The sequence below is a fragment of the Haplochromis burtoni genome, unplaced genomic scaffold, assembly GCF_018398535.1.
Source record: "Haplochromis burtoni strain Fernald_Lab_line unplaced genomic scaffold, NCSU_Asbu1 Contig_80, whole genome shotgun sequence".
Lineage (NCBI taxonomy): Eukaryota > Metazoa > Chordata > Actinopteri > Cichliformes > Cichlidae > Haplochromis > Haplochromis burtoni.
In genome coordinates, this window is record NW_024582441.1 from 172,276 (window position 1) to 192,298 (window position 20,023).

At 43.0% G+C, this 20,023-nt stretch overlaps 2 protein-coding genes across 5 annotated transcripts; both read left to right on the plus strand.

Moving 5' to 3' along the window:
- Positions 1 to 1,558: 1,558 nt before the first annotated feature.
- Positions 1,559 to 12,060, plus strand: ntd5 (ntl-dependent gene 5). Its single transcript, XM_005925328.3, has 8 exons — positions 1,559 to 1,727; positions 2,719 to 2,853; positions 3,213 to 3,404; positions 9,515 to 9,632; positions 10,088 to 10,164; positions 10,773 to 10,955; positions 11,142 to 11,339; positions 11,444 to 12,060. Exons 1-8 carry the CDS (start codon positions 1,658 to 1,660, stop codon positions 11,524 to 11,526), a joined length of 1,056 nt encoding a protein of 351 aa, XP_005925390.1. The 5' UTR covers positions 1,559 to 1,657; the 3' UTR covers positions 11,527 to 12,060.
- Positions 12,061 to 12,116: 56 nt separating this feature from the next.
- Positions 12,117 to 20,023, plus strand: LOC102310234. 4 transcript variants are annotated; one of them, XM_005925329.2, is made up of 3 exons: positions 12,117 to 12,342; positions 13,322 to 15,748; positions 18,000 to 20,023. In XM_005925329.2, the coding sequence occupies exons 2-3, from the start codon at positions 13,346 to 13,348 to the stop codon at positions 18,360 to 18,362; spliced, it is 2,766 nt and encodes a 921-aa protein (XP_005925391.1). In that variant the 5' UTR covers positions 12,117 to 12,342; positions 13,322 to 13,345; the 3' UTR covers positions 18,363 to 20,023. The 4 variants fall into 4 exon arrangements, with proteins under 4 accessions (XP_005925391.1, XP_005925393.1, XP_014190023.1 ...); XM_005925331.3 differs by lacking the exon at positions 12,117 to 12,342 and adding an exon at positions 12,350 to 13,075; XM_014334537.2 differs by lacking the exon at positions 12,117 to 12,342 and adding an exon at positions 12,350 to 12,597.

Here is a 20,023-nt window from a genome sequence, read left to right on the forward strand (position 1 = left end):
CTTGTTGCTATTTAGTGCTTTTTCAATCCTGTTATTGCTCCTTCCTTTTTACTGTATCTATGAACTTCTCTGTGTACCCAACAACACCTACACAGGGGCATGGTACACTATGTTATGTTCCCTGGGGGAGGGACGACTAGTAATAGTGTGATTTTAATCCTCCAATGACCATGATGAGTAGTTACCATTACAACTATTATTATTGTTATGATTATTATGATTATCCCTTATTGTTGTTGTTCTGTATTACTGAATGTTTTTTTTTCTTTCTTTGGATGATCTGTTGCACCTTGAAACATCTTTGATCTTCAGTGTTCCTCAGAAAGACTTTTCAAATGGAAAAACAAAACAAAACAACCCCAGTCTCGGCTATTTGCACCTGTCTTCGGACCCACATCTATCCACTTCTTCTACAGAGACTTCTGTTTTCTTTGACCGGGGATTTCACAAACGTGGCTCAGTAACTTGAACATGATGTTCACTCAGACCAACTTGACCTTTCATCATGACCGTTTTCTCACCTGTGCATGGACTGTGCACACTACTGATACGCTCCTTGTTGGTTTATCTGCCTTTATCACCTCATTCAGTGATTGTTTGCTCTCCTAACAGGATTTTAGTCTCCTGTATCTTCACCGATGTGGTTGATAACTCTTATAGTGACTCTTAACTGATCAACTGCCCTGCTGCATCAGTAGTGTCGATGATGCCCAGCCCACCAGTCAGTGCTGGTTGTTTGGATGTAGTATGAGATTTGGATAACCATTTCCCTTAATTATGTAAAACGTTTAATGCTAAAAATTCATGCTCATCCCCCCCCCCCCCCCCAAAAAAAAAAACACAAATAAAAGATTGTTCTCATTAATCACTGCGCTGTTTGTGGTTGCTTCCAAGTAATCCAGAATTGAATCAAAGCCCAGTTTTGAAGGCAAGACGACAAAGGTTAAAAATTCAGGGTTTTTTTTTACTTAAGCTGATAACCAGAGTGTGATACGTGGTGAAATGCACCATGTTGTTTTGATATCCTCCCTGTTTGTTCACATTGTGTACATTCCTTAATTGGCAAAACAGTTCAAATACCAAGTCTTGCCCAACTGAGGCAGTTCTGGTTCCTGTAAATAAATTTAAAGAGTGTTTTATGCATTTTATAATTAAATGCACACTACGTTTAAGAGACTGAGTTAGAGTATATAAGGTAAGATAAAAAAAAAAGTTTATATGATGGGCTATGCGTAAGATAAAGCATTAAAAAAGCCACACTGACCTACTTTGGTGCTCACACACACACACACACACACACACATATATTGCATTCAATATATAAAGTCAAATCTATCAGTTTCTTCCTTTTATAGCATTTCCTGTTTGTTAATTCTCTGTGTGGACAGTAGTTATGCATATGTCACCCCCTTTATCTGTTGTCTCAACAGAAATGGGTGAAAGGTCCTTCAGAGTGGAATTTTCCTCACTTTTCTCCTCCTCAACACGAACCAGATGTGTGCTCCTGGGCTGTACCCTCTCTCTCTCCACTTCTCCCTCTCTTTCTCTTTGGACCTCTCCCTCTTTCTCCCCCTCTCCCACCCTTTGTTCCCCCCTTCCTTAAAAATGCTGCATCTGCGTGTCCCTTGCTCATATCGTCTGAGGCCTTGCTCCAAAGATGGACCGTGCACTGCTGCTGCTGCTGTCCATGTGGGCTCTGACTGGAACCGTATCCCTGCAGGATTCAGGTAAGCCCTCCATCACTTTCACCTGGAAGAGCACTGATCCCTGCATACACAGTTAACGCAGCTGGACTGAATGCTCTTTAGTGATGCCATTAGGATTTTCCCTGAAATGCTTCATCTTTCTCTAAGTTGTAGTTTGAAATTTAGGTGAGCACATAGCTCGGATACAGACGTACGCAATTAGTCAGTTGGAAAGTGGCAAATGTTGGTCATAGTGTACTAATTAAGAAACTAAGATTTTATTTTAATGTTTATTTTGTATGTATATTTTGCACGTAGCCTACATCATAAATGTATGGCTTTCTAGTCAGTAGTTAATGATTGCAAAGCTGTTTTGGATCATTGTTTACCTTCACATGAACAGTTCCAAGTCTTCCATAATACTGGCCTGCATTTCATAGTGACTAATTAGTTATATAATATCATAGGTGCTAAATATGTATGCCATGTCTGGAACGATCATGTGCTGCGCATTCATGTTTGTGTGCACATGTGCTTTTGAGCAGAGTGAATACAGCAGCGCACACATTTTCATTCTGAGAATCGAAAAATGGGGCACCGAGTTTGTTTCCCCCACATCCCCTCCCCTTTCCGTCTCAAATGACAAGGTCATGTTGATGTTTATGTACAGTAATTCACTGTGGTTTTTATGATGTATGACTCAGAATTGCATGAATTGCATTTTAGATAAAGTTTCTCACACAAACACACTCACTTTTCTGTGAAGAACAAGATTGATAGCTGAAAGGCACAGAGCAGCAAAGCCCGCCATCGAAAAACCTCTTCGTTCTGCAACCTGGGTGGCAAGTGTTTGCCCGGCCACCCACACTGAATTTGCTTTCCTTCACAGAGAAAACAGAGCAGAATTGGCAAACAAAATCTCTTTACGACACAGCGTTTGTCTTTTTTTCCCTTTTTTTATGGGGGACCATGAATGAAATAGGAGTAAACAAAGGGGAAATTACTGTGTAACAGTGTGTGGGTATCACAACAGGGTCATGTCCGGAGAGGCTTGTGGGAGAGGAGGGAAGGAGGACGTGTCCACGACCCTGCAAAGCTGACAGTGACTGTGGCAGCAAACGTCAGTGTCTGTGTGACGGCCAGTGTGGTCTCAGCTGTGTGGCTCCAGGTAACTATTTGTATGCATGTGTGCTGTCAGTTCTCACTTTGAAAAGCATTGTGGGCTCAGCTATTAAAAGGGTGTGTGTGTGTGTGCGTGCAAATGCGTACGCATACGCAGCTGTGCCAACATACATCAGTGTGTGTGTGTTTCTTGATGGAAAATAAAATAAAAGCCTTATGCCAGTGCTGAACAGAAGCTTTTTATTATGCTTCTGTGCTGTAAAAGGGAGCACTGTGCGTGTATCCAGACTCATTATACAGCCTCATTTGTGCTCTTTTCATTTGTCTCCTGCACATTCTCTGAATTGTTTTGTTCCCTGCCTCTTGTTTTCTCTCCTCTCTCTGGACCATCTCTTTCATCCTCAGGTCGTACTTGTCCCTGGCCTCTACCCCACAGCGAAAACGCAGAAGCTCGCCTCCTCTCTCCCACTCACTCCTTTTCTGCCCTGCTTGAAGTGCGCTGCAAGCCAGGATTCACATTGCCCAGCGGCATGGATGCCACTATTCGCCGTTGTCAGGGTGACCGACAGTGGAGTGGCGATGAGCCCATCTGCACAGGTAGGTTTGAGGTCACGGGAAAATGTTCTTTGGTTCGGGTTTCTTCCTGACAGGTAGTGGTCAGCTGGAGGTGTATGCAGTGAACACACACAGCTGTTTGTGGGTGTATATGTGAGACGAGAAATCCAGAAACCCCTCTGTGATTTGTGTCAACGTAGACATTACACAACTGGGACCTATTCTCCCCATCACCATAGCAACCAGAGCCTCGGTTATTCAGAGTGGGTCTGAAGATTTTACCATTGAACTGTCGAGAACTTTAAAAAGGAGACAAAAGCTGAATACACAGCTGTGTCTGTGCATGCATACAGTATGTCTTGCATGTTTCTTATCTTAAATACAAAGAATATGCATTTCAAAAAATATGTGTGCAAGAACATATGCGTGTGCAACATTTAGAGGTAAACAAGTTCAACACAAAGATACACAAGCATGTTTTATTTGTTTTTTAGAAAACAAAAATGTAGAACGTCCCAGAGCATTGCAAGCTGCCTTTTTTACTTCATGGGTCATGTTGAATAATCCCAACATTTGGATTCTTTTGTAAGATTCATAAATGCCACGTTACATGTAAGGGCAAATAATCTGGAATTTATGGACCAACTCAGAAAGTGGAAGAATTACAACTGTTTACTTACTGACATTTGAATTAGTGGCAAAACATAGTGTTACAGAAAAACAGTGTGAGCGAGTCATTAAAACAGATGAGAAAACACCAGAGAAAGAATTCAAGCTAGATAGAGATAATATTGCTAATCAGCTAGTGAGCCTTCTAGATGGATCATACATTTCTTATCACTCATTAGTTATTGTGTTACTGTGTTAGATGATGGTACAAAACACACCCGCATGTTCTGCAGGGTTCTCTGGCTTCCTCCCACAGTCCAAAGACACATAGTTCGTGGGGTTAGGTTAATGGAAAAACTCTAAATTGCCCAACGTGAGTGCAAATGGTTGTCTGTGTCTATGTGTTAGCCCTGCAACAGACTGGCAACCTGTCCAGGTTGTACCCTGCCTTTTGCCCTAAGACAGCTGGGATAGGCTCCAGCCCCCCACGACCCTGAAAAGGATAAGTGGAAGATAATGGATGGATGGATAAATAAAACTAATGGCAGCCTCTGTAGGAATCTTGCATTTATATAGCCTTCTAAACTAAATCAGAAACACTTAATGTCAAAATATTACATCAGCAATGTTGAACTGCCATGACAGAAATGGAGAAGCACGCAACTGCCAACAAAGAAACATTTTATTTTTAATAAAAGAAACATAAAGAAAGAATAAAAACTAGCTATGGTGTATGAAGTCAGTCCTGTTGGGGGTGGAGGCAACATTATTTAGTGCAAGAAAACAAACTAAGGAGCAATTACAACCAAAAACAGCCTCTTACAAAGGAGAGACACAGTAATTGAGCTCTGAGGGCTTTTACAGATCATTGGCACACTGGGCTCAGGTGTTTCCAGTGATGCTAATTGGGAACAAACCACACCTCCTCTCCAGTACCTGCTGGAAGGATCTGCCACACAGAAAGCAGAAAGGTAGGCAGTGTATTTGGTGCTATAAACAGATGATTCCCTGTTTCCTCCGCTGAGATTTATCTTTTATTTATTTATTTTTTTGCCACGCAGAGCTGAGTCAAAATTTAAAGTTATTACCGTATCTCAAAAATGTCTATTTCCTCAGTGGTGAGTCAATACGTCACAAATTTGAGATAATAACCTGAAATTTTAACTTATAGATGACAATTTATTTATTACAGTGGCTTCCATAGCAACGGGACTACCATACACAAGAGCTGAGATGAAAATGTGCTCACTATAGCAGACTTGCTTCTTGTCTGCAGCTCATGTGTGTGTTTTTGGAAACTGTGTTTGTAACATTATTTGCTTGTTTCAGTTGTATTTATGCTGCTGCTGAACTAGAGGGCAAGATGCAGTCTACATATGGTCAAAATTATAATGTAAGGCTAGACAAAATAAACCTACCACAAAAACCAACAAGGCAAAAAAGACTAATTACGGCCTGAAAGTGTAATCACGCATAAACACAGGTTCAACTAAAACTTTGCTCATGCTGTGTTTAAAGATATAGGTTGGTACTAGATCTATAATAAACATGTGACCAGCGTATTGGAAACAGAAAGGCATTTATATAGTACTCTTCTGGTCTTACTGACCACTTAAAGCGTTTTAGACTGCAAGCCACATTTAACCATACATTTGAAACCTAACATGCCTGTCTTTGCTCTGTGGGAGGAAGACAGCGTCCTTGGAGGGAACCCACGCAGACACACAGAGAACATGCAAACTCTGCACAGAAAAGCCTCGGGAAGGTTTGAACCCAGAACCTTCTTGTGCTAAGGCGAGCGTGCTAACAACAGAGAAAGAGCGAGAGGGAAGAACAAATGTCAATTCAAAGAGAGCAAGTTCAAAGGCCTTCGATTTGTGTTAATTTACAACCAAAGTGCTTCTCTGCCCCAAGGTAACCGTGTTGTTCGAATCAGGCTTGTGAGCGGCAATGAAAACTGACAACAGACTCCAGAGTTTATAAAAAATACATTGCTTATTTAAATTATTACATATCCAAAGTTAAAACCCAAAAGACAGGGTGTTAAAAAGCAAACCCACTTGAAGACTACTGCACTGCCACTGCAAGCACTGTGGGCTGCAGATATTTTATGTTTCTGTCTCATGAAATATAGAAAAATAAGCGTTGATTCTGAATTGATTTCAAACAAAAGGCATCCTCACTACTTCACCTCTATAAAGTTGCAGCGTGCAACATAAGGTTCTTCTTAGTATCTCCCCAGACCTGATCAGTACTATTGCTTAGGTCAACCTGTCAACGCTCATGATAACAATGTAATTCAGCTTTAAAGGTCTGAGGCCTGTTACATTCATCGCCCACCTGCAGCTACATGCTTTCCTAGAAATCCTCAACCCTGCTGCGTTTCAGTCTCACCCTCAGGATTTTTTCACCAATTCAGAGATGAAATAAGGATACAATTCTCAGCTCGCTCGTAGAGTATCCTCCTTCTGAGAGACAGGCAGAAGGTAGGTGGGTTTAGAGCGTGTGAGAGTGTTTGTATTGTGTGTCCTTTGCATGTGTGTTAGAGTGTGAGCCGAGCTCCTTCGTGCCTGCTGAGAGGCAGTGGGCGGCAGATCACTGTCAAAGTGGCACGGAGCTGCGTGCACGCTGCGCCAGCGAGAGCGAGTGTGAATGCGGGTCTGATGTGAGTGAGGGTGTGCGTTTAACAACACGTAGAGAGGTAGATGTGTGTGTGTGTGTGTGTGTCCAAGCATTACTCATGCTGGGGACATGCCTTCCTTATGGGGACAAAAATCAAATCAATGCATTTTAAATCAATCTAGTTTAACATATAAATGTGAGGGGTAGAGTAAGGTTGGGTTTAGGTCAGGATTAGGCAAATAGTAGTCATAGTTGAGGTTGAAATAAGTCTCCAGGAAATTAATGTGTCAATGCGCTGTGAAGTCAGATACACGACTGTGTTTGTGTGTGCTTGTGTGTGTGGGCGACAGATTACAGTCTGAAAGCTCTCTTGCTCACGCTGCTCGAGGCCTTTCTGTTCCCAGTTCTCTTCTCCTCTGCTCTTTCTTCTCATCCTCTTTTCCTCTCATCTCTTTCTCCTCTCATCCGCTTCCATCCGAGGCCTCTGATAAGGTCTCTCTCTACAATAGGAGCCAAGGACAAGTGTGCAGCTCTAGGCTTTTCAGCTTGTGTTGTGTGGATATGTCTCTCTGTATATTTTTATTGGAAAAAAACCCCATAGTATAAAGAGGTCTAAAGTATATGGGAACCGTGGTGTACCGTTACATCTTTCATCTCGGTCTAATTGGTGCATATTTAGCGCTGTTTCGTTGAATAAAAAATAAAAAAAAACATCACAGTTTTACAGTTTTTAGAAGATGAATTTGGTATACCTGCTTTATAGCACTTTGGTGCTGCAGCCTGTGTGGGTGGCAGCGGTACAAGGTAGGAGCAGGGCGGTATGTGAAAACAGAACTCTGCTTCGGGCTCTCAACTGCAGCCAAACAGAGTCGTAACTCTCCCTCTCCCATAGGTCCCTTTACATTCTCACATTAACGTTTCTCGGTTTCAGATACCAAGATAGCCCTCGGGCGAGCGCTGTCTCTACCTTTCAAAGCCGTGTTCAGTTTTGAAACCCCGCGCTTGATGCAGCTCAGGTCACTCCAGCCTCTCTCCAAGCACCACTCTTGATATTTATATTTCCACAAGCGTGAGGCACTCAAACATCTAGGAATGAACAATGCCAGGTGTTATACAATCACAGTTAGAGCTGTGAGCTCGGGGACGTGCGGGGCGGCGTTTCACCTGCTCGTCGAACTTTGATTTATTATCTAAGAAGGCCTGTTTCAACTTGAATAAAACAAGACACTGTGTCAAACGCCTCTGTGGGTCACAAACTATATGGAAACCTTGGTTAACACAAGTCAAATGAGATGACATGATGGCTGGTCCTGCTCTCTGTTTTTCTTCCTGTTTCATTTCCTTCAGGGTTTTTCTTGATTTTCTTCACACATGGGACGAGTTTGCATTCAGGGCTTTTTGTCACAGCGGCTCCTTAAGACGCAGATATTTTAACCCAAGCTACCATCTTTTCCTAAAACTAGCTATTAGGTCGTCATTGCCCAAAACTAACTAAATTATACTCTGATAGCAAACTCTGATAGTAGATTTTACCTTTCTTATCACATCTATGTCACTCAATCGAGGGCTTTTTTGGGGTCATTGTGAGTCATTATTATCATTCACTTAATATACTTAATGTCTTGGAAACAAATGCATGAGGACATGTATGCTATTGAATGCTTTACTCTTGCAATGACTGCAGTTTTGTGCACTTTTGTGCAGTCTGATCTTTAGATGTTTATATGTACTCCTGCAGTCTGTAATGCCTGTGATTATAGTTAGTTAGCAGATGAATGGAGTAGAGTAGACTGGGTCTTTTCTGCCACTGAAAAATCCTGCAACAACAACACAATAATAATATTAATGTTTTTCCTAAAAAGTGCAATATTTGCCAATGAAGTGTAGTTCAGAGTCAGCGTACCAGTAGATACAGAAAAGAAACTGCATTTGGAGAATGACAAAGGTGACTGTGTGTATTTTGACTTTGTACACTGACTTACCATTTTGTGGTTACATCTTGCTAGTACTGAGCTGGACCCCCTTTAACCTTCAAAGCTGCCTTAATCCTTCGTGGCATAGATTTATCAAGGTGCTGGAAAGATTCCTCAGAGATTTTGGTCCATATTGACGTGACAGCATCCCACTGTTGCTGCAGCAATAAAGGGATGGACATGGTTAGCAACAATACTTTGGTACACTTTGGCATTTAAAGGATGCTCAGCAAACCCAAAGTGTGCAAAGAAAATATCCCTCTGGAACATCATACCCCCACCACCAGCCCGAACTGCTGATACAAGGCAAGAAATGTTGCGGCAAGAATCGAGACTCATCAGATCAGGCAACATTTTTTTTCCAGTCTTCTACAGTCCAGCGTTGGTGAGCCTGAGTGAACTGAAGGCACAGTTTCCTCTTCTTAGGTAACAGGAGCAGTATATGTTATGGCTGCTGTAGCTCAACGCTGTGCGTTGAGAGAGGCTCTTCTGCATATCTTAGTTGTAACATGTGGTTATTTGAGTTACTGTTGTTCTACTATCAGCTTGAACTATTCTCCTCTGACCGTTGGCATCAACAACACATTTTCACCCGAGGAACTGGCTACGAGTGGATATTTTCTCTTTTTCAGATCATTCTCTGTAAACTCTAGAGATGGTTATGGTGGAAAATCACAGTAGATCAGCAGTTTCTGAAATAAACAGACCAGATACAGAGTCACTTGAGACACCTTTCATATTCTGATGCTCCATTTCAACTTCAGGAGGTCGACTCGATCATGTCTATATGATCAAATGCACTGGCTTACTGCCATGTGATTGGCTGATTACATATTTGCATTATCAAACCGGTGAACTGATGTACCTAATGAAGTGGCCAGTGAGTGTATTTTATAGATAGCATGTTTAACCTGCCATTCACTGCCTCTTGTCTTCTTTGACTATCAGAGTCACCTGAACTTGCTGCTGTCCAGACTTGCCCTCTGCCCAAGGAAGTGATCAACACCTTCAGCATTCAGGGAGACGCTGCTGTAGGAACATCCATCCGCTACAGCTGCCTGTCTGGGTGAGGGCAGGGTTAACGCTGAGTGTGAATGTGCGGGGGTCTCAAAACTTGAAATGCCACAGAGATGGAAATGGAGGAAGTGAGAGAACGGAGACGGAGTGTGAAGAAGAGGGAGGGAGTGAAGGGAAGGCTTGAATACAGCAGAGGTGTGATGAGCAATGAATGGCAGGGAATTCATTTTGATCTCCCAGCTGACGATCTCTCCATTGAGCTAACTAGGTCATTACAGTCTAATCTTGTATTGACTCCCCTTTACGCACTGACTCATCTCACAGGATAAGATGAGCCTGAGTGGATGTGTCAGCCAGAGAACTGTGCACACAAAATTTAGTCACTCTCACAGAGAGACGGTGGAAAAAGGAAACATTTACACCTTTTTCTCCATCACATTTAGTCAGTACTGTACATGTCGCACCACCGTCTGTCTCCATCACTCTTTCCTTTTTCTCCTGCAGGGCGGATATAGTGGGGAGCAGGGAAAATTTCTGCCAGGAGAATCAGACCTGGCAGTATCCTCACCCGATCTGTAAAAGTAAGTGTACAGGGCGTCCTGTGCTGACTAACCATCATGTGTGAACATGCATGTGTGCTACGTTTTCTTCACTCTTAGTGTAACTTCATCCATTTTTTTAGCAGGTTAGCAGAAAATGCTTGGGTAGCGAATGATCAAACTGAGTCTACAAATAACATCAGCTCAGAAATGGTTTGTTTTTCCATCATTTGTAGCATGCATGCATTTCTGAGAGCTGATATTTAAGAAATACTGAATCAGAGAAGCCAGACAGAAACACACAGACACTCTCAGGCATGCATCTTTCAGGAGCTACTGCTCCGTTTTGCAGTGCTTCTCTGCCATCGTGTGGTCAAACCTGGGATTTCATGGCCTGTTTAACAGAAATGGAAAATTCTTTGAGGATAGTTCTCGAATCAGGCCAACGGGAGTACGGCTGGGCCTGTCATTTATTAAAACATGTTAAAGATAAGAGCGAGGTTACTTCAGTGGAGTTTCAAGGTTTTAAACAATGATGAAAAATTGAGCAACTGTGCATTTGTCCTGTGAAATAGTAACTCTGCTCCTGTGTTTTAAATGTCAGCAAACCTTCTGATTAAGTTTACTGATAAACCTGCTTTCTTCAATAGAAGTGTACTGCCAGCCTCCTACAGAGGTGGAGCAGGGCTATGTAGTGGCTGTCCAGAAGACTGAGTATGAAGTGGGCTTTGACATCCACTACCTGTGCAAAAAGAACTTCCTCCTGGATGGACCCCAGATGATCACCTGTCTGTCCAATGGCAGCTGGAGTGCGCCGCCCCCGCACTGTAGAGGTGAGGAACGATCCAATCTAATATCCGGACTATTTAACAAAGCTGAAGTAAAATGTAGAGAGACACCTTTGCATAAAGTCCTAGAAACTCAAATAAATGTGCACCTGCACACGGCAATTAATAAACACAGCATTATGTGTCTGATGTTTATATGATACTTTCATACCTTGTTGGTCATCCTCACAGCTCGTTGCCTCATTCCTGCCGAGCGAAGCCGCGTGATGATTGGTGGCGTGAAACGCTGGCCGTTTGATGTTACAGATGCCATGGTTCCCCACGGGGAAAACGTGACGTTCTTCTGCAAACATCCTCGTAAGCAATGCAGCTTCACCGCAACCCAGACCTGCTTTAATGGAAAGCTGCAGACACCAGCCTGCTACCTTGGTAAACCTGCACCAGCCACCGTGCCCGGTTGTTTGTCATGTGTAACTAACATCTGTAACGCCATGAAGTGTTTCTAATAGTTGTGCAATCTTATCGTTCTTCAGAGCCAACGTGGCTGCAGTATAAACTCTTTCCTCATCGGCTGGTCTCGGAAATTGAAGCATGCGAGCCCGGCGACGTGGAGTAATGACCTGCACGTCTGATCTCGACCCACCCAGCGCTCATGACAGACACTGTGCCACAATTCGAGCACTTCCAAAACACACGCCCTCCGTACACCTCCTCCCTGACCGCTCTGCAGCTTCTCTGTAACCATCAGAGCTACAGTTAGTTAGATGCAGGGACTATTTTTTTTGATTTCACAGCTTTTGTGGATCAGCAGCCTAAGATGTCTTTCTTTTGGCCTCACGGGGTTTCACCACTGCTCTCAACTTTCCTCTCTTTGCCCTGAATACTATTCAACTGCAGGCATAACTGTGAAGTAATTCAACCAAATTGTGCCATAGATGCAATCTATATGTAATCATGACTGTGTGTGTGTATAATACAGTAGTACCAGCTATACCCCTGACGATACCTTCATGTAGCCTAATACATAATGACTCGACTCTGTGATGTTTCACTGTGTGATCTTTTTTCTTCTGTTGAGCCCGACGCATCAAGTCTCAAAGCTTGTAAGTTTTTAACATGAGAGATTTGAAATAAAATATTGTCAAAATGCTTTGCTCTCCAGCTCTTTGATGGCAAATAAAACCCTCCTGTGTGATTCCACTTTACCTCTCCTGCTTTGCCCCCTTCTCTTTGATTCTTGGGAGCACAGAGAGCCTTTCTTTGCAGGCTGCAGGTTCAACAGTACTCATAGGCTGAACATGGCTACTGGTCGGACCCGGTAGGCTGCGACACCATAGCAACTCCCCTTGACCCCTCCCTCCCACAGCATTCGCAGCATCACCCTTTACACTGCACAGTCATATTTGGTCCTCCGGAAATATCCACAGCTTGGGTAAGCCAGTCCCTATGCAGCGAGAGTATGGGTGGAGTATAGTTTAAAATCCAGTTTTTAAATGTATCGAAAGCGTGTCCGGTGCGTGTTACGCCGGCTCTGACAGCACGGCTGGAATAAATGACAGCTCACCGGGAAAGTTTGTCCTAAAGCTGCGCTCGCGGTATCTCGGACCCTCGGCTCTAAAATGGCTGGCTGTGGGTTCGAGGAAGCTCCGGTGCAAGGGGAAGGATCCGCTCCACGCCACGACTGTGTGTAAATATACATGGGGGGGTTTTCTACTCCGACGCGCGCGTTTGCGACAGCGTTGTCCCAGGTCCGAGAGCCGTCAGGGCGCACACGCGGAATAATAATAACGTTGGCATTTCGGACCTAGGACTGTGCGTAATGGCGTCCTCCGCGGATAGTTCTTCTCGGTTTATAAGCAGAAAGGGGGTAGAACAGGCTGGTTCTTGCGAGCTTAACCGGGTATGAATAATGTTCTGATGCGAATTTTATAATGGAAGGTTTCATCATGTATGATGAATGTGGACGGAAGAAGTGTAAGCCAGGAAATGAAATTTCCCTCGCATCATTCGGACCCTTCTGTACTCCGGTGCGTTTTTTTTCATTATCGGTGATCCGTCGTTAGGAATTGTGAGCTAAGATTTGGGATCATGTAAAGTGACAGCACGTTTGCTGTTGAAGAAGAGGGTCATAGGAGTCGTTCATCGTTTCGGCCCGAGGATTTAGGGTGAATAGTCTGCACGCTGCTTATAATATCACAGCACTAGTGGGTTTGGGCATTTCGCACTAAAGTTGACCCCAATAATCCCCAGACTTTTTTCTTCTTCTTCTCCCATCCAGCCAACTAAGGATATTTATTTAATAATTTTCCTCTCCTGGTATAAGCAAAAGGCTATAATTAAAATGCACATTTTCTTTATTAGAATTGTCATTATTTTAGTGTCTAATCTATTATTTTACTTTTATTTAAAAGAAATATAACTAGGTATGCCCCAAAATGGATTCTCAGTTGGCTTCAGTCCTGACCAGTGGCAGCCTGGATGTCCAAAATGGCAGCCAGTGTGGAGAGGGATCAGGGCCAGTGACAGAGACTTTATTGGACCCAAAGGACGAAACTGCATGCAGTACTGTACCAGGTAACCTCCAGCCATGCCCTGTCACGGCAGCAGTGACCATCAGGCAAGATGCTCTATCAATCAATGGGAAAAAGCCAGAGGTGGGCGGGACTTATGAGCCAGCCTCTCAGGAAACAACTAAGATTGGTGGGCTCAGACAGCCAATTACAGTAAAGTCTGGAGTGCCTGTTTTGCACAGCCAGCCAATAAGAATCAAAATTGTTGTCCCTCCACGGTGCAAGAGGCCAATCACAAACTCTGCTATCAGCCTGACCAAAGACTTTGCTCTCTCAGAATTTCAGGGACCCGTGTTGGTCTCTGCTGAATCACAGAAGAAACGTGAAATCTGTGTGCCAGCTGTTAAAAATGAAGGAGAAATCATGGAAGTTACTTACCAGAAGACTGAAGAAGAAGCCGAAGCATTTCCTGAGACAGAAGCAGAGAAACGGGATAAATTGTGCAAAGACAGAGACGTTTTGGATGTTAAAATTGTCCACATTGATGGGTCGGAAACTCCTTTTACTGCTAATACAGTTACGTTTTTAAGTCAGCCGAGGATTAAAGAGGAAACTACAGAGAAGGAAATTCAGAAAAATGTTCCTTTAATTTTGCGAGAAATGGACTTGAAGTGTTGCAAAACATTCAATGAGGTTGAAATGGAGGAGCAGACAGAACCTCTGGACCTGAGTTTGCCCAAGAAAAGGGAGAGCCGAGAGAGGCGATATGGGCGTTTCTTGGATGACTCGGGCTGCGAGAGCTCTCTGATCATGGAGGTGGATGAATATGAGGGAGAAGGAGACAGAGACATAGTAGAAGAGGACGATGAGGGAGGCGGCACAGATACTCTTGAAGATGCTTTTCTGTCTCCCTCTTTCTTTTCTACCTCTGTTTTGACCTCTCTCTCTTCGATAGACTGTGACACTGAAAATCTTCTTCTCATCGATGACCAGGGAATTCCGTATACGCTCAATCCAGATGGACTCAAAGTGCCACAAGTCAATGCTTCCAGGGTGGAGGATTCTCAGTCTGATCATGCTAATTCAGAAGAAGCAGAAGGAAAGGAGTCGTCGCTTTTGGCACCGTTAGCAGGTCCCAGCCAAAGTACAGATAATGCACTAAATGCACCTTCTGGTGATTTTTACCCCTCGCCACCCCCTATCAGTGATTCTTCATCACTAGGTGATGATCAGGATAAAGCTCCAGAAGTCTTCACAAGTTTGATTACAAACTCGAACCCTTCAGTGGCTGCAGAGCCGAGCGTTAAAGCTGTTCAGGATGCCAGCTCTGTTTTGTCCCCTTCCTCTGGGATATCAGTCCCCACCCAACCCATTCAACTTGTCGCAAATCCTGCAGGCAATGCTCCTGTTCTCCTCCTGTCCTCCTCTTCTCACCTCTCCTCGGCTTCACTCGGTCTCTCTCTTCCCCTTTCAGTTACTCAGACTTCACATGGTGCTTCCACTCCCATGTTTCTTCTCCTTTCCTCTGTACCTTCTTCCTCTGGTGAGTCCACCGCTACCTCCACCCCTATTGCTGTCCTCGACTCCTCGACCGGCCAGCTGTCCCAGATTACGGCCGCAGCTCCGGTCTCCCTTCCTCTGTCCTCTGGTCAGGTTAGCACATTGGGATCGCCTCTTCCTACACTGTCTCACCCTGTCATCAGACTCAGCCCCAATAACCCCCCTGTCATCCTGTCTGGCATGAATAACATAAATTCTGGCTCCGTTCTCACGTCTCTCACCGTCCCTTCATCCACTATTGCCCTGCAGGATGACCACAGCTCAGTTCCTCTTATTCAAACTCAGATCACTTACTCTGAATCAAACCCTGGAAATGAAGCCATATCTGCTCAAGAGGTCTCCAATGAAAACAACAAGCCATCAAATTTTACAGCATCGTCTCCGAGACCGCCGTCTGCTAGTTTGACCTATGACTCTTTATCTCAGCCTGCCTCAGAATTAGACGCCCAATCACCTGACTCCAAATCAGACCTTCACTCTGAACATTTACCTCTGGATGACCATCTTTATTTCTCTAACATGGCTGCTCCTGCCTCCCCTTCTATCGGACCTATCCTACCCCCTGGTAAACTTGACCCGCTAGATCCACTCTCTCCAGAGCCGTCACCCAACACCGCGGGCTCCCGAAGGGTGCTGTACTGCCAGCTGTGCCCAAGGGTCTTCTTTTACCTCTCCGACCTTGAGCGCCATGCCATCACCCATTCGCAGAAGAAGCCTCATGTTTGCCAGCAATGCGGCAAAGCCTTCAAACGCTCCAGCCATCTGCAGGTCAGCACAAGCTAATCATAACCATCATTTCATCCTAAAGACAAGTAATAACAAATGAATATGTTGGCCACTTGGGAGCAGCAAAAACAAACTTTAATATGTGTGTAAATGTGCAAATATTGTTCATGAACAGTTAGCTGATTTATTCGAAAAGTACCAGCTACACTCCTGGAGACAAACCTGACATTGGTGCATTGACCTGCTTGGTACTAAACCACAGATGAAAGCTAGTCAGTTTAATAATATCAATACAGTACACCACAAAACTCTGGAGCCACTCCTCATTTCTTTATGTTATGCTAGGAAAATGGGTACAGAGATTTACTGAAACATGTGCAAACATGCAGGCTATAAGGAAAAACAAAAAATTATTATTTGGTATCACTACCTTTATTCTTCAAAGTTTTCCAGGCTTCTTTAAGGACATTCAAAGCTTTTTGGGGGGATGTTGGCTGTTTTTGTTCTGTTCTCTGTAACAACAACAACAATAACTTTATTTGTATAGAACCTTTTAAAACACACAGTTCCAAAGTGCTTCATAGTTTGAATAAAACCAAGTATACATGTTCCAGCATATGGACACACAGTCAAACACACTCATTCTTACAAAAACACATCAAATGTGAACTATGGCCAAAAATAATGGGACGATAATTAAGGGGAAACTAACTATAATAATGACTTCTCCTGATTGGCTGACGAAGGGCGTTCCAACAACCTTAAAAGCTTGATCTTCTCCGGATTTAACATAAGTGTACGGAACAGGTAAGAAACCCTGATCATGTGATCTGAGAGGCCAACTGCTGTTAAAAGGTCTCAGTAGTTCTGCTGCAGGAGCGCAGCCACGCAGGGCGTTATATGTTACTGATAAACGTTTAGAATTCATTTGATTTTCCGTGAAGGGAAGCAAGAGTAGGGGTGATGTGTGAGTGGCAGCACACTTTTGAAAGCAGAATGCACTCCTTTCATTATGTTTAGTCCCCAGCACCTTCATTACTGTGGGCTGCCCACACTAAGCCAAGGGGGGCCCACAGTGGGGCTTATTGTAGGTCTGCAGCCTACCCACAGTATGCACACACTCCAGATGTGAGATGCCCCACTGGGACATTGCCGCCACCAACTTGTATGGCGTGTCGACCTGAATGCATCTCTCTCACACACATGCACAAAAGCTACAAGCCCACTGTCCGGCTCTTTGAGGTAACATCAGTAAAATCTGGAAACAAAATATCTGACATTCTCACTTAAAAAATAATTAGAAGTTATAGTTAAGTCTCAAAATAGCTGCCAGTCAGTTTTATTGTCCAAGCAGTTGTTTTAGCTCCTCTGTCATCAAACACCTGACATCTTACTCTCTTTCTAGGTGAAATATCAAACTCAGTCAAGCTGCTGCCCATCTACACACTTATGTAGAAGTTAAGCAGTAGCTATGGAGTTGATATTTAGAGATTTCTGCTCCAAATACCAGCGCCTGCTGAGGCAGACATTATCAGATATACTAAAAACTCACACAGTGAGCTAAAAGAGCCAACGAAGCACTACGAAGATGAGAGCAAACACCGAAGGAACAGCTCACCTCTAAATCAAATACACATACTTTCCTCTGGGCCTGTACTGCTTTTTATTTATCTAGATCATTTTGGTGTGACTTACCGAGTTGTATTCCGCTGAATATAATGGAACTACAGTAAATAGACTTTGCCTTGTGGGGCTCAAAGCACCAAAGATGTATAAAAACCTCAGCAGTCATGCCTCTTTTTCAAAATTATGGGCTGATTATTCCAAAATGCTTGTTATGAGCATTTTCATGAAGGAACTGTTATAATTCCTGCTTGTGTCAGCATGACAGACTGTAAACATTAATGGCTTCACCCCCCACCAGCTGAGATATAATTTTAGTCAGCTGTTTGCTTCTTTTGGTTGGCAGATGTAGACAGCAGAAAGAAAATAGTTTTACATGAAATTTCTCATGTATTTTTTTTTTTCAGTTTGATGGTTTGAGAAACACAAGTCCCTTTAGTTCGTTATTGGTAAAAAGAAAGCAGACATCTCTACAGAGGATAGCTCCAGAATACAGCAAAATAAAAATAAACAACATTACAGACCAGAGGAAAAGATTCTTGGGCTATGATAGTTCATTTTTGCTTCACCGCCTCCCACAAGCCCTTTTACTTGCATATAAATGTCACTTAAAATGTTGTTTATATGCCTTTGAGTAATCATTTGGATGTTTGTCTCTCGTTTTAAACAGAGACACAAGCACATCCACACAGGCCAGAGGAACTTTGTGTGCCCCATCTGTGCCAAGCGCTTCAGGGAGGCAGGTGAGCTCCAGCGCCATCAAAGGGTGCACACCGGAGAGAAGCCCTACCAATGCCAGCTTTGCCACACGCGCTTTGCCGAGCGCAACACCCTCCGGCGGCACACCAAACGCAAGCACCCCTACCACCAAGTAGCCATGGAAATGCTTAACGAGAGAAGAGACAGAGGAGGCAGCCGAGGAGACGGAGGAGGCGGTGGTGTGTCAGGAGTCCAGGAGGAAGAGGAGAGTGCTGAATGGTACAGCTCCACTGTGTCTAATTTGGATAACTCAGAGTCTGAGGTGGAAACGTAACACTTTAAAGTAAAGGGAGTTAGGGGAGAAGTGCTGTTGATGATATCTAACTACAGTTAGACTCTGATCTTTTCTTTTTATTGACTAAGAATCAAAGAAGGGAGCACTTTCATATTTATTGTTTATTGTTAATGTTAATTTATTTATATGAATGTATATTATTCCCATTCCATTTTAAGGGCCAAAACACAGCCTTCAAAGTCAGATGTGACTTTGAATTAAGGGAAAACTCATTCTTGAAGTCATGTTTTCTTTGTGTGTGTGTGTGTGTGTGTGTGTGTGTGTGTGTGTGTGTGTGTGTGGGAATTCATAACATTAATTAAAACGCTAACAAGTCCTCATGAAGTTGCGTTCCCATGCAATCCACGATGAAACCCTAAAGTGCTCGAAAAAGAAAGATAGCTTATGAACTAAACAATCCTCTGCTCTAGTCGTGTATATAAAGAGTACTACTTGTAAGAGCTGCACTTCTGCACTATCTCATATGAAAGATATAATCTTTCCTACCGTCAGACACACTGTGAGGAATTTGCACTCGTTTTCTTTGAACTCAAAAGTTATTTTTTTTACATTGTGTATGAAAACGCTTACTTTTAATTTCGTTGCCGCTGTTGATCTTCTGTATTTAATCCACATCCTGTAAGAGTTTGACCAAATGTTTTTTGAGTTATTCTAATATAAACTCTATATTCAATTTTGTTTTTGTTTAAATTTTGAATATTGTTAATTTATTGGTATTAAATTTTCACAAAGCTAACTCTCTGTTTCTGCTCTTTCTTTTCCTCCACTTTAAATAGTATAAACAGACTGTATTTACATATCGCTCCCACTGTTTTGAGGTTCTGTATAGAGTGTGTTTCTGTGTAAGGACACTGTGACCTGCAGGCTGGAGGAGCTGGAGATCAAACCACTGACCTTCCAGTTAATGAACACATAGTTCTGCTTGCTGAGCTCCAGCTGCCCCGTTTTTCAAAAACAAAAAAAAGCAACAAAAAAAAAAAATCCTTTTTATGTGTGAAGCTACAACACAAAAGCAAAATACACCCATTAAATTATAATCTGCTAACACAATTTTAATATATAAACTATTACAATTGAGCGTTACATGCAGACTTTTGCCAAAAACGAAACAAAAAAACTCTACATTGTATTAATTTCTCTAATATTTTACTAATTATAATACATTATAGCAGAAAGACATAACCCCATCCTCTCTCTGTGCTTGTTGCGATTTAGATACAAGTTTCAAGCGTCACAGTTTTCATCACAGTGATAATAAAACTGTCGCTTCCAGTTAAAGTCTGGTTGAAGTCGGGTGATAAATGCAATCCATTTTGATCACAGTTCCATGAACTTATCCTGCTGCGCTTTTAGGGAAAAGGAGAATATTCCCATTAAGTTTGAACTAATCCTCAGTTCGTGTCTGATCACTTTTTTGTCAGAGAAGAACGGCTTTTACCCTCCTACAGGTAGTACTCTCATTCAGTATTTGCCTTCTTTAGTTTGGATCTTTGTGCCGAGGCGCTTAAATTCACTGTCAGAGCATCAAATGGATTTCACTCTAAAATAGCCTGAGTTTTGAACACTCCCAGAATAAATGGCAATGATTACCCACTGATGAGCCACATATCCTCCAACAATTCCTTCCTACACCTTGGTGC